This window comes from Sceloporus occidentalis, unplaced genomic scaffold (assembly GCF_023333645.1).
Source record: "Sceloporus occidentalis isolate IW3139 unplaced genomic scaffold, rSceOcc1.0.p SCAF_2, whole genome shotgun sequence".
In the NCBI taxonomy this organism is placed as follows: domain Eukaryota; kingdom Metazoa; phylum Chordata; class Lepidosauria; order Squamata; family Phrynosomatidae; genus Sceloporus; species Sceloporus occidentalis.
The window spans coordinates 127,637,751-127,651,824 of NW_028316982.1; the positions used below are offsets into that span (position 1 = coordinate 127,637,751).

Consider the following 14,074-nt stretch of genomic DNA (forward strand, 5'->3'; position numbering starts at 1 on the left):
CAAAAATGCAATACAATACAATCTCTCTTCCTCAAGAAGGTGGCTGAAGGGAGGTCTTTTCTTCTTCCAGGCAGGCCTGGTGGATCTGGCCTGCCTCTCTCTCCCTCAAGATGGTGGATGAAGGGAGGGCTTGTCTTCTTCCAGGCAGGCCTGATGGAGCTTATCTTTCTCATATGCCAGATATGCGTGCCATCCAAAATTTGTCCCGTCTCCTTCCAAGTCCAGTAATTTTTCATCCGTTAACATAACCCAATCTTTCATGCAGAGCAAAGCACATGATTCGAAGTACCATTTCAAATTTGGCAAATTAAGGCCAACTCTGTTCTGGGCATCTTGCAGGGTTTTTATTTTTATTCTTGGTTTTCTTCCTCTCCTTTTTTTAGTCATTCTGCCAATATTCCAGTAAAAAATTTGCTGTCACAATTTAGTAGAGAGATTGGTCTGTAATTTTTGGGTTCTAGGTGGTCGCAGTTCTCTTTTGGTATTAATGCTACATTTGCTTGTTGCCAAGATTTTGGTATTTCTCCTTTCAATATTCCATTCATTGTTCTTTGAAGAGGTGCTATTAGTTGTTTGTTAAATGTTGTATAAAATTCTGCTCCCAAACCATCCAGGCCCAGCATTTTTCCTAATTTAATTTTCTTAATTCTAACTGGAATTTCTTCTACTGTTATTTCTTTGTTCAATTCGTTTTTTTGTTCTTTAGATAATTTGTTTATTTTTTGTCGTTTTAAGTAATTGTCCATTTTCTCCTCATTGATTTTTTCCTCTTTCAATAATTTTGAGTAGTATTTGAAGAATATTTCTTTTATGGATTTTTGGTCTGTTTATATTGTATTATTTTGTTTCAGCTTTGTCACAATATTCTTTTCTCTTTCCTTCTTGAGTTTATATGCTAGAAGCTTCCCAGGTTTATTTGCAAATTCGAAATATTTTTGTCTTGTAGATTTATTTTTTTTCAACATTTCTTCGATTGTGATTAAGGAAATTTGTTTCTGTATTAATTCTATTTCTTTTTTATTTCTTTATTATTTGCCATTATTTTCAAATGCCTTTCTTTGTTTAATAGTTCTTGTTCTGAATTTTTAATTTGTTCTCTTTTCTTCTATTGTATCTCTTTATTTTTTATTTTTGATAAAGAAACCTCTTAATAACAGCTTTGGAAGTGTCCCATACTAATGTCTTCTAATGTCTTTATTATTATTTTTCTTTTGTTAAACCAGAAGGTCAAACGTTCTGGTTGAAGCCATCTATATGGTATTTCGTACTCTTTTAGGCGTACTGTCAGAAAAGAGTAGTCCTTTCTTTTCATTAGCAATCTTGCAGGGACATCTTTAAAAATTTGAAGTTCGTGTCCATCGATAGGCAATGGGGTTTTATTGTGATACAGTTGGCCCTCCTTATACACGGATTTGCCATCCGCGGATTTGAGCATCCGCGGATAGCAAATCGGGAAATTGTCCCCAATGGCGGCGTGCGTGCATGCGCACCGCCATTGGGGACAGTTTCCTTCTCCTCCCTTCCCTCCCTCGCTTCCCTCCTCCCTTCCTTCCTTCCTTCCTTCCCTCCCTTCCACTTACTTACCTTTACTCTCTCGGCACAGCGGCTTGGCCTCCGTTGCCGCCGCTGCGGGGGGAACCGGGTGGCAGCGGCGCCTCCGGAGGCCAAGCCTCGGCTTCCTTGCCGCCGCCATGAAAGGGCGAGATGTCGGTGCTGGAGGCCTCTTGGCCCCCAACAGCACCGCCACCGGGCCTTTCCCACGGCGGTGGCGAGGAAGCAGGGCTGCCATGCCGGAGGCCTTCAAGGCCTCCCACGCCGGCATCCGGCCTCCTCCAGGCCTCCGCGGCCACAGAAGAGCCAGGTATCGGTGCTGGAGCCTCTAGGCCTCCAACACCTCTATCCGGCCCTTCCGCGGTGGCGGAAGCCGGATGCTGGCACTGGAGGCCTTGAAGGCCTCTGCCGTTGTTGCCCTCTGCGCCTCCTCTTCCCCACCTCCGCGCCTTTTTTTGGAAGAGGAGGCGTGGAGGGCAACAGTGCCAGAGGCCTTCAAGGCCTCCGGCACCGTCACCTGGCCTCCTCGGGGCCTCCGCAGCCGCGGAAGGGACGGGTATCGGTGCTGGGGCCTCTTGGCGGCGGCGGAGGCTGGATGCTGGAGGCCTTGAAGGCCTCCGGTGCAGCGGCAGTGCCTCCTCACTGCCGCTGCAGGAAAGGTCCGGTGGCGGTGCTGTTCGGAGCCAAGAGGCCTCCAGCACTGCCATTGGGCCTTTCTACGGTGGGGGCGAGGAGGCTGGGGCTTGGCCTCTGCTGCCGCCGCCTCTGCCACCACCCAGTTTTTTCTGCGGCGGCGGCAGCGGCAAGCGGAGGCCTTGAAGGTAAGTAAGAGGGAGGGGAGGGAGGCAGGGAGGAGGGAAGTGAGGGAGGAGAGGGAGGAGGGGAGGGGAGGCCAGGGAGCTTTTGTTCCCAATGGCGGCGCGCGTGCACACGCACCGCCATTGGGAACAATAGGGACTTGAGCATACGCAGATTTTGGTATACGCGAGGGGGTCCGGAATGGATCCCCTGCGTATACCAAGGGCCCACTGTATCTTAATATGTCATCTCTAGTTTGTTTCCTCACAAAGTATATTATGATATCATGGGGTAGTCTCTTTTTCTTGGCTACGACTGAATTTAAACGAAAAATTCTATCTATCTCCAATTCCACAAATTTCTCTTCTCTTTCCCAAAAAAATTGCTAATTTTATTGTGAAAATTATCATTAGATCCTCTTCTTTTTTCCTCTGGAAGACCTCCTTCTTCTCTCTCCTTCCCGGTCCTGATCCGCACCTGTCACACTCCTTCCCAGACCCAATCCACACCTCTCACATTCGTCTATGGTCTCAATCTATGTCTCTTCTTTTTAATCTCTTTAATCAATTTTCTCAAAAAGTCTTTTGCTCTCCACTCTTCAAAATGACTTTGATTCTATATTTCTCTTATATAGAAAACTCAGTAACAGTGTTGTCTACTATTTTGTCCAGAATTTTGACCTCATAACTTCACTCCTTCTTTCTTATTTATTATATTTTAATCAGTCCCAAAAAGAAAAGTTTACTTATATGGAAAAGAATGGGAGATTTTGAATCAGTATTCTTGAAAAAGAGTTGCTCTCTTTGTTGTGCTCTTATAAGTCCAAAAAATAAGTCCAAAATATATTAAAATTGGTGGCGTCTTGGTCATCTTTAGACGAAACAAACAACGAGGCCATGACTTGCCTTACCAGCCCTCTCTGTCACTCCAAAACTCACCCCAGAATCCAAAGGAATCCTTCTGTCCTGGGGGTTGGAGATGCAGGAATCGACCCACGCTAGGCTCCTCAGATCTCCCTATGCCAAGGGATTTGATTTTCCTGCCGTTTAATGTCCTCTATCAGCTTCGATCTCTCATTGTTCGCAGTCATCCCCCTCCTGCTGGTTTGGAGAATCTCCTAAAGGGACAGCATTACCAACCAGAAGTGGCCAGAGATTAGATTCAAATTTACTAACTCCTGTTTCCTTTTGTAGTGCTATATTTGGAAGACATCAGGTAGCCTGGAAGATGCTGCTTAGAAATTTTGTTTGTACACTTTCTAATGTAACCATATTGTCATATGACCCTATAAGCCTCATAAAGCAATTAAGCTAGCACTTTGGCCTAAAAAACTTAATTGCAACAGGAATAAATTGTGCTCCTATGGTAAGATAGTAAATTTTAATAGCTGAAGCTATTTTATGATTCTATAATTCAATGAATGTCTTAAAACATACTAAAACAATCCAGAAAAAATGGAGGTACTCATGGTAGGAGCCCCTAATCCAGGGATTGTGATACAACCACCAATCCTAGACAGGGCCACACTCCCCTTAAAGGACTGTGTTTGGTGCTGCTAGACTCATTGCTCCAGATGCCAAATCAGGTAAATGCGACGGTCAGGAGTGCTTGCTATCAGCTTCGACTGATACGTTAGCTGTGTTCTTTCCTGGAAATGGGAGACCTGCAAACTGTGGTACATGCGCTGGTAACTTCATCACTCGATTTCTGCAACGCGCGCTTTACATGGGGCTACCCTTGTGCTTAATTCAGAACATGGCAGCCAGGTTGGTTACTGGTAAAACCAGAAGCGATCATATAACACCTATTTTAAAATCACTTCACTGGCTGCCCGTTGGTTTCTGGGTGCAGTACAAGGTGTTTGTTATGACCTTTAAAGCCCTAAATGGCTTGGGTCCAACCTATCTTCAGGAACACCTCCTTCTGTACAATCCACACCACACACTCACATCCTCTGGGAGGAATCTACTGCGGCCTATAAAAACTCGGCTGGCTGCAACCACCCAGAGGACCTTTTCTTCAACCACTCCCAGATTATGCTGGAGGAGATCCATCATATTACCATTTCAGATAGCTTTAAAAGGGCTGTCAAGATGGATCTCTTTTGACAGGCCTTTCCTGAATAGCTTATCAGGCCACCAACCAACTGAATTGTCCTTTGAATATGCTGTAGCCAATTCGCTTGCTTTTGTTTATTTTTAATGTATGTTTTTAATAGTTAATTGTTTAATTTGACGTTTTAAGGGAGGGTGGGAAATGTTGGACATAGGGTTTGTATATACTTTGAATCTGTAAACCGCCTTGATTGTCATGGACAGAGAGGCGGGCTATTTTATTTTATTTTTATTACTATCAGGCATTTCTAAGATGTCCACATAGCATTCTTTTTCTTTTGACAGATCAAATGTTTATACTGTTTTTTAATGCCATTAGCTCTGAGTTTGAGCTAGAATCAGCATTCCCTTTATTAATTTAAAATAACAATTTAGAGATTTCCAGGCTTCACAGCATTCTTGATGTGTTCTTGGTTCTTGCCTAGTTGAAATAGTTTTAAACATTTTTAACTAATGTTCAAAGAAGTTAGTAACTATCAGAGAGAGCTCATTAACTGTTTCACATACTTGACAAAGGGGCTGTCTGCACAGACAAAATGAAGCGGTTTCACCCCATTTTAAGCCTTACCTATTTATACAAAGCATGTGACCAAAGGGGGGGAAATGGGAATGCTAATTAAACACTCTGGGGCAAAATACCCCCAGGTTTCCTCCAGGCCAAGCCTGACAGTGTGAATTCTTGCAGTGGCATACAAACATATGCATTACGAGATGCCTGTGTGTGTGTGTGTGTGTGTGTGTGTAGGAAGGCCCATGCAGCTAGCGGAGGTGGTCCAGAGGATGCGCCATGGGGCAGGCAACACACTGATGCTTTTGTGGCAAGATATTCCCATACTGGCAGAAGCACTTTCACTTTTGGCCTCCCACTCAGCTACCTGTACCATTGCTTGCCCTAGGTTTGTTTGTTTTTTGTCTACTGCTCACCGGTTAGGTGCACAGGCACCCAGCTACACTGTTGGCACCCCTCACTCATGCACATCATGATAGCTGCATCATCCACAAGCCTTGAAAGAAGCGGGAAAGGGATCTCCTGGAGTACTGTGGATTTGGTTGACCTCATGGCCCTATGGGGACAGGACACCCCACAGGCGAAACTCTGGAAATCCTACTAGAATATTGAGCTGTTTGAGAGGATCGCAGATGAAATGAGGACCAAAGGATACAAATGTACAACTGAAGAATGCAGGACAAAAAGCAAATCCTTCCAAAAATGTTACAGCAACATGTGCAGCACCCCAGGCATGCTCACCATGCTCTTTTTCAAGGAGCTTAGCAACTTCTTTCATGGAGGGGATGCCATACACCGCAAGTGAGTGGACCACAGTGCCAACATTCGCTGGGTTCTGGTTAGGCAGGTGCCTGGAGCCCAATGTGGGAATGGCCCCACCCAGGCAGAAGGCTTCCAAAAACTCTTCAGCACCACCCCAGGTACCATGTGCCAAGGGGCCCTTGCTGGAGGAAATGAGGTGCCAAATCCCTGGCATGGCTGACCAGGTCCCTCACTGCACAATAGACCAGATTAGATGTGTATCAGCCAAACAACTGAGACCCATCCTCTGGAATGACATCCCCGTTCGGGAAGAGGACCCCCATCTCTGCAGCCAGTTGTCTGTGTAATCAGTTACCTCGGCACGGGCCACTATGAACAGCCAGGAGTGACATGGCAGGGAAGCCAGGAGTTGCCGTGCAGGGAACACCCTCACAAAAATGACAACTAATATATGTCTCAAGTGTGCATTGATGCTGTGACTACCATACAGTGTTCACACTTGGCATGCAGTAGGGCTTGACATAGAATGCTACTATTTGCATGCCACTATCCTGTCTAGGTATGCACAGGAGCTAACAGGAGCAATGTTTGGAGATGTGCTTGGCAGTGTCCATTGCATTAGCATTGGCTGAAAGAGCTCTGTCACTCTAATCAAACCCCGCTCTCCTGTGTCTGTGGGGATGTGTCCGGTGGTTAACCAAAGTCCTATGTTATGCCTTCAGATCCTGCAGTACTGAACTGTGTTGATACTCTGCTCTCAGCAGTCTGCCTGGCCAAAATCCAAAGTAGGACAAAGTGACAGTTGGTGACACTGATGGCCACATAAGTGGTTGATTGCCTCATGAAATATAAATCAGCAAAACAAAGAAGGAGGGAGGTGCATCAACCTAGATTTGTAGACAAGCATGTCCTCCAGCAACCCTGCTGGCCATTCTCATGGCACAGATTGCCTGGCCCAGGGCGGTGGTTAGGGGAATGCGGGGCGTGGGCCCAGGGATCACACCTGCACTTCAGGAAGAGGGACAATCATGGAGATGGAAACCCAGGAACCCCTGATGAAGGCACTGGTAAGCCGCCTTAGCAGCCTGTGAGTGCCTGATTCCCCCCCCCCCCCCCCAGTGAGAGGGCGATCATCCTGATGGCAGAGGCAGTCCAGAGGAGGCTTGTGTCCCAATCCAGAGACATGGGATTGAATAAGTGATGGAATCACCATGGAAGACATCCTCCTACCCCCAGCAAGGACTTGGCCATCCCCAATCCCCTTGCCCCCGCCCCGCCCCGATACCTACAGAACCTTGTCTTTCATTACCCTCCCTAATGTGCCAGATTGACCCAGTGCACCCACCATGAAGCAGAATGGTGACAAGCATGTCATTTTTTTAACCAATAAAAAGGATTTAGAAAATCCATATATATTCTTGGGATTCAAACCAGGGACCCTGAGAAGAAGGGAAGACGTGGATATGTATGGTGGGGTTCATGGTTGGACAGCTGGATGTTGCTCCAGGGGGGCTTGAATGCTTCCTTGTAACTTTCAGCTGACCCTCCATGAAGGCACCCCTCTGCTTAAGTTGGCAAAATGCAAGGTATAATCAAGTGAGGGAGAGGGTAGTCAACTGCCATGGACCTAAACACTGGGAACTCTGGGCAGGTCATGCCATAAGCAGCAGCCTCCCCCATAGCAACATACACTGAGGAAAGTCCCTGTTTCCCACATGTAGCCCTTCTGTTGACTTCATAAAGACAATACCCCTGCCTTGTTTGTCTGCCAGCCTCATCTCAAATAATGGCCTGCCCTTGTGAGGCAATGAGGCAGGCAAGCAGGGAGGAGACTATCCCACCCATTACTCTTACCTGTGCCATGGCTGACATTGCCACCAAGCTCACCACCTGTTGATGGGGACATGGGAAGATAATGTTACCTGGAGGGGAGGAATCCATGGGACCATCCTGGCAGCAGCACCATAATCCATGTCCCTCTTCTTGGGGGACCAACCTTCTAGGTGGCAATAATCACCTCTTCCTGCCCTTCAATGCCAGGGGCCACCCCCTAGGAGCCAGAAGATGGAGAGCTGAATGGCTCCTCTTTGTTCTGATTTACCTGTCGCCAGTGCCTGTACACCCTGCAATGGAAGACAGTAAAAAAACTGTTGGGCACAGCATGTGGCAGCAGAAGGCAGCCGGGGCTGGGGACAGGGACATGGCCCTCCTGGATATTGGCCAGCATGGTATTGGCCGAACACTCACCTGGCAGTCAATGGTCATGGGTGAAAAGGGTTTGGAGACTGCATATGGCTTATGGACCATACTATCCCCATCCCTACCCTAAGGAAAATGGCAAAGAGCAGTTTCCTATAAGTTGCAGAATTTGAGGAAGCCAGATGTGATGTTTTTATTTATGACAGGACAGCTACAGATGAAATACTTTGTCAAAGAAATGTCTGTAGGGTGATAAGCATTATCTGTAATACAGAAGGCCTTTTTGCGTGTCTTTTTTTGGTGATCAAATGTGGCTTACTTTTTGTTGTTGTAAATTGAATGCTTTTATAACTAGTACAATGATGAAGAGGAAAGATTGATTGTGTATTATATGTTTCTATTTAAACCATTAGCATATGCAAAAAATAAGAAAAAAGCGTCTGACAAGGAAGACGTTCCATTGGATGGTATGTTGTGCTTGTTCTTCACATTATGTTTTTTACATTATGATCTAAAAGTTTTCTTTGAGATGATGGAGCAGGGAGTGATGGTGGGACATTACTGAATCTTTTAATATTTATATTGTTAAAGATATAACATTTCTATATACAGTAGACTCTTGGTTGTATGCTGAGGTTTGCTTACAGACACCCCCCCCCCCCCGGTGGATACCAAATTTTGTGGATGCTCAAGTCTCACAATATATAGTTATACAATGGCATAGTAAAATTAAAATGAAAGAAAGTAAAATGAAAAAACAAAATTAGCATGTGCTTTATAAACTATAGCAAGGCTTATGATTGCATAGATCACAAATAGCTATGGAATACTCTTAAAGAAATGGGAGTGCTACTACATTGGATAGTCTTGATAAGGAATCTGTACTTAGGACAAGAGGTTACTGTAAGAACAGAATATGGAGAAACAGAATGGTTCCCAACTGGCAAAGGGGTCAGGCGAGGCTGCATTTATTACACTGTTTGTTCAACTTGTATGTAGAAAGCATCATACGAAGAGCAGATTTAGACTCAGAAGAAGGAGGAGTAAAGATGGGAGGAAAAAATGTCAACAATTAAGATATGCAGATCTTACCATACTACTAGAAGAAAACATGACAGACATGGAACAATTATTAACAGAAGTCAAAGAAGAAAGTGCAAAGGCAACTGAGATGGAGTGGGAAGATACAGCTGCTCAGGTTCTGCTGGCTCAGATTTGTCTTATAGAGTCTTTTAAAATAAGATGGGCAACAGCGCTTGTGTCAGTTCAGTTTGCTATAGCTGGCTACAGGAATACAGCACTTTGCTCTCAATCTTCTCAGCCTTTCCACATCAGATCAATCTTTCCAGATTTTCTCTGGTGCTAGGTACTGGAATGGATCCATTCACTCCAGTCATATTCATCATCGATTTCATCTCTGGCTCCTCGTGCAGATCTTACTTTTTAATTAGCTCTATTGTCTTCTCGATTTCTGTTCCCTTCACTTCTGATTCTTCGGAGTGTGTTCCACTGTCAGACAGCCTTTACTGTCAGGAAGTTCCTCCTGCTGTTGAGGTGGACTCTCTTTTCCTGGAGCTTCCATCCATTGCTCCGGGTCCTAGTCTCTGGAGCAGCAGAAAACAAGCTTGCTCCCTCCTTAATATGACATCCCTTCAAATATTTAAACAGGGCTATCATATTACCTCTTAAACTTCTTTTCTCCAGGCTAAACATCCCCAGCTCCCTAAGTCGTTCCTCATAGGGCATGGTTTCCAGACCTTTCACCATTTTAGTTGCCCTGCTTTGGACACACTCCAGTTTCTCAGCATCCTTTATAAATTGTGGTGCCCCGAACTGGACACAATATTCCAGGTGGGGTCTGACCAAAGCAGAATACAATGGCACTATTACTTCCCTTGATCTAGACACTATATGTCTATTGATGCAGCCTAAAATCGCATTGGCCTTGTTAGCTGCCGTATCGCACTGTTGACTCATATTCAACTTATGGTCTACTTGGACTCCTAGATCCCTTTCACATGTAGTTTCATTCAGCCAGGTGTCCCCCATCCTGTATCTGTGCATTTCATTTTTCCGCCCTAAGTGCAGTACATTACATTTTTCCATGTTGAATTTCATTTTATTAGCTTTGGCCCAGCTTTCTAGTTTATTCAGGTCATCTTGAATTTTGATCCTGTCCTCTGGAGTATTAGCTACTCCTAATTTGGTGTCATCTGCAAATTTGATAAGTATGCCCCCAATTTTGTCCTCCAAGTCATTAATAAAGATGTTGAATAGCACCGGGCCCAGGACAGAGCCCTGTGGGACCCCACTGGTCACTTCTCTCCAGGCTGAACAAGAGCCATTGTTGAGCACCCTTTGCGTTCGGCCAGTCAACCAACTACAAATCCATGTAACAGTTACTTTGTCAAGCCCACATTTTACAAGCTTATTTGCAAGAATACCATGGGGAACTTTGTCAAAGGCCTTACTGAAATCAAGATATACGATATCCACAGCATTCCCTTCATCTACCAAGCTAGTAATTTTATCAAAGAAAGAGATTAGATTTGTCTGGCATGACTTCCTTCTCTGAAACCCGTGTTGACTTTTTGTGATAATGGCATTGCTTTCTAGATGTTCACAGACTCTCTTTTTAATGATCTGCTCTAGAATCTTTCCTGGTGTAGATGTCAGACTAACTGGACGATAATTGTTGGTTAGGATCAGATCCAAAATAGCTGATCCCCTTGTTGCCTCTTCCACCTTTTGGACAAAGAAGTTGTCTCCAAGGCAAGTGAGGAATTTGCTAGACCTTGAGGATTTTGCTGAGTTTGACTTCCAGCAAATATCAGGATAGTTGAAGTCACCCATCACTACTACATCTCTCCTTTCTGAGTGTGTGGTTATCTGTTCTAGAAAGACATCATCCAATTCTTCTGTCTGACTTGGGGGTCTGTAGTAGACTCCCACAATGACATCCTAGTTGTTACCCTGCCCTTTAATTTTTATCCAGATGCTCTCCACCTGGCTTCCAGGATTGATGTCCTGTATCTCTTCACTGGTGTAAATGTCCCTGACATATAAGGCTATTCCTCCTCCTTTCCCGTTTGGTCTATTTCTCTTTAAAAGGTTATACCCCTCTATTGCTACATTCCAATCGTGAGACTCATCCCACCAGGTTTCAGTGAGGCCTATTATATCATATTTGCTTTGTTGTACTAGCAGTTCGAGTTCATCTTGCTTGTTTCCCATGCTCTGTGCATTAGTGTAGAGACATTGCAGACCATGTGTCCTCTTGATTTTCTGCCTGTGCAAGTTTTTTTGCCTCCCACTTTTAGGTCCTTGCACTGTTTGCCTTGTTGCCTCTTTGTCTGTTTGACTATTTTCTCCAGACCTTTTGGCTTCCAGAATACTGTCTCCCTCCCCCACATAACTCAGTTTAAAGCCCTGCTGATCAAATTCTTGAGACTATTGGCAAAAACGTTTTTGCCAACTGGCGTGAGATACAACCCATCCCTTGCCAGAAGTCCCTCCTCATGGAACCGCAGCCCATGGCCTAAGAATCCAAACCGTTCTTGGCGGCACCATCTACGGAGCCAGTTATTCACCTCTGCTATTTTCTTCTCCCTTCTTGGACCATGCCCTTCAACTGGGAGAAGAGAAGAGAGGAGATGATTCCACTTACATTTTGAACTGAATATAGTCTAGTCTAGTCTTACTACAGAACCCAGGATTTCATAGGTGAGAGTTAATATTGTTCATTTCTTCTTACTCCCAACTCCCCACAAGGTGCATGGTGACCTTGGGCTTATCTCTTGTACGTAAATAATATCTTTTGCCTAGTTTTTTTTAATTCTTTAAAACTCAGTAGTTCTTTTAAACGAATTGTAGTCCTAATTATATTTTCAGTTGTACTGTATTTCTTTTAAAATTCAGTCCTTTAAGCAATTGGTATCTAATTCAGATTTCTTTAGACATCTTAGGCCCGTTACAGACAGGCACCCTAGGATGGACTCAGTCCGTGCTAGGGTTAGAAAGGGGCGTATCTTCCAGACACCCCTAACCCTAGCATGGCCTGAGTCTATACGAAATGGCGGCGGCCGTTCCACACTGGCCGCCATCTTGACATAGCGGATGCGCTGCGTCCGCACGTCGCACCCAGAAATGAAGCCGCAAGTGCGTGACTAGCACCTCGCGGCGTCACATCTGGGGGCCAGGAAGGAGCGCGGTTTTCATGCTCCCTCTTTGCAGCGTCCGGGAACCACGCCGTTTGGCTGCTGTGGTTCCCAGACGCTGCAACTGGCAGCAGTGCGAGACTGCCCCTTCTGGTCAGTCTGTAACACGCCTTTGGTATTTAAGAATTTCTTCAGTGTTCCTTAACATTATGAAGAATTGCTCACTTTCTCTTTGTAGAAGTTTTAAAGACATCTTGGCAATGGAAGTTGTTAATATCCATCAATCAGAAGGGTTTTATAGGTTTAGCTGAAGTTTCTTTTCTTCTTTTCTCTTTTTGTTTAAAAAGGTGGGCTGCAGTGCTTGTGCCGGTTCAGCTGGCCACAGGAATGCATCAATAGTTTGCTTTCAGTGTTCTCATCCTTTCCACATCAGATCAATCTTACCAGATTTTCTCTGGTGCTAGCTGCTGGAAGGGATCCATGTGAGCCTCTCTGAGTCCTCTTTACTAGGACTCCTTTAGTAGGAAGACACTTTTAATCAATTTCAGATGGTTCTTTTCTTCAATTAACTACCATGTCCTGTTGTTGACTGACATCAGTATTTCTGTCAGGCAACCAGTTACTCTGTCATGCCATTGGAAGTCTACTGAGTCTTTTTAAAACTGTTGTCTGGATGTCTTCAACCTTGGAGTATACTACTATAGCTTAAAAATATCTGCTTCTCCCTTTTATGTATTTATTTTTAAAGAGAGCATGTGAATAAATTTATGCAGTATTTTCAGGCCTTACTGACCATAATCTATGTTGACTTTTTTCATTTTAAAAGCTTTCCTCTGAAATTCCCTGCCCACCTTTGCATTTTAAGATGCTGTAGCTGCTATCAAAATTTTTGAGGTCCTGTTGGGGGGGGGGGGCGGAATCCACCTTCCAATCACCTATCCAAAGTAATTTTGTTGCCCAAATAAAGACATTGAGTTTACCATGTGTACCTACAGATATTTGAGTTTACTCACAGATATTTTAGGAAAGCTACAGATCCTGGAATTTTGATAAGATTTAGTAAATTAATTGAGTGCTTGGGACATTTAGAACTAACATTTTTGAATGCATGCATCTGAGGACATATATCTTATGTCAGTTGAAACAAACGAACTAATGTGAATAACTAGCGGAACATTTGTTCCTCCAGCTATTCATATTAGTTTATGGAATGATGTGTTATTTCATGAAAACTGATCTTTTATATTGATTTGATTCATTCAACTGTAAGGTTAATTTTGATCTTGGTAGCTCAGATGATATTAGTATGCAAAGGGTATTTTGTAGCATCTTTGAGACTAATTGAGAAAAAGAAGTTGGTAGCATAAGCTTTTGTACACTTTTGTCTACTGTATTAGATGGATCTGATGAAGTAGATTTAAGAGTACCAAAACTTATGCTACCAATATATTTCTCTCAGTTATTCTCAAAGATGCTACAAATTCCCTTTGCATATTGATTCATAGCTGTGATCCAAAACACACTGCAGAAATAATCCAGTTTGAGATTGCTTTAACTGCCCTGGCTCAGTACTAGGGAATCCTGGAAATTGTAGTTTATTGTGGCACTTTCTCTGACAGAGAAAGCTAAATGTCTCATAGAATCAGTTCTCAGAATTCCATAACACTGAGCCAAGGCAGTTAAAGAGGTCTCAAAGTGGATTAGTTCTGCAGTTTGTCTTTGAAATCTACCAATCAGATTATTTCCCCGCCCCCTTTCCTCTTCACATGAACACCAATACAATTATGTTCTTTAAAACATTCAATTTAAAAGGTATAGTTTATTCAGACAATAATTACAAATTTATTACAGTAATTAAATTTAATTTCAAATGTTTTTAATTTTGATTATAAATGGAACTGCAGAACTAAAAAAATCTAGGGTCTCTTGAGTTTTTCCCAGTTAAAGAGAAGCAGGCAAGAGAGTAAAATTGAAAGCCAGCAACA

At 43.8% G+C, this 14,074-nt stretch overlaps 1 protein-coding gene across 8 annotated transcripts in view; it reads left to right on the forward strand.

Annotated features, from left to right (window-relative positions):
• LOC149319007 (WASH complex subunit 2A-like) overlaps window positions 1-14,074 on the forward strand; it is a 174,022-nt gene that overhangs the window by 57,556 nt on the left and 102,392 nt on the right. For 7 of the 8 annotated variants that reach the window (XM_089510917.1, XM_089510914.1, XM_089510910.1 and 4 more), the window contains one exon: window positions 8,346-8,399. The exons of the other annotated variant lie outside the window; for it this stretch is intronic. In XM_089510917.1, the coding sequence (XP_089367043.1) occupies window positions 8,346-8,399 (54 nt within the window). The remainder of the gene's footprint in view (window positions 1-8,345; window positions 8,400-14,074) is intronic. 8 annotated transcript variants of the gene reach the window in all.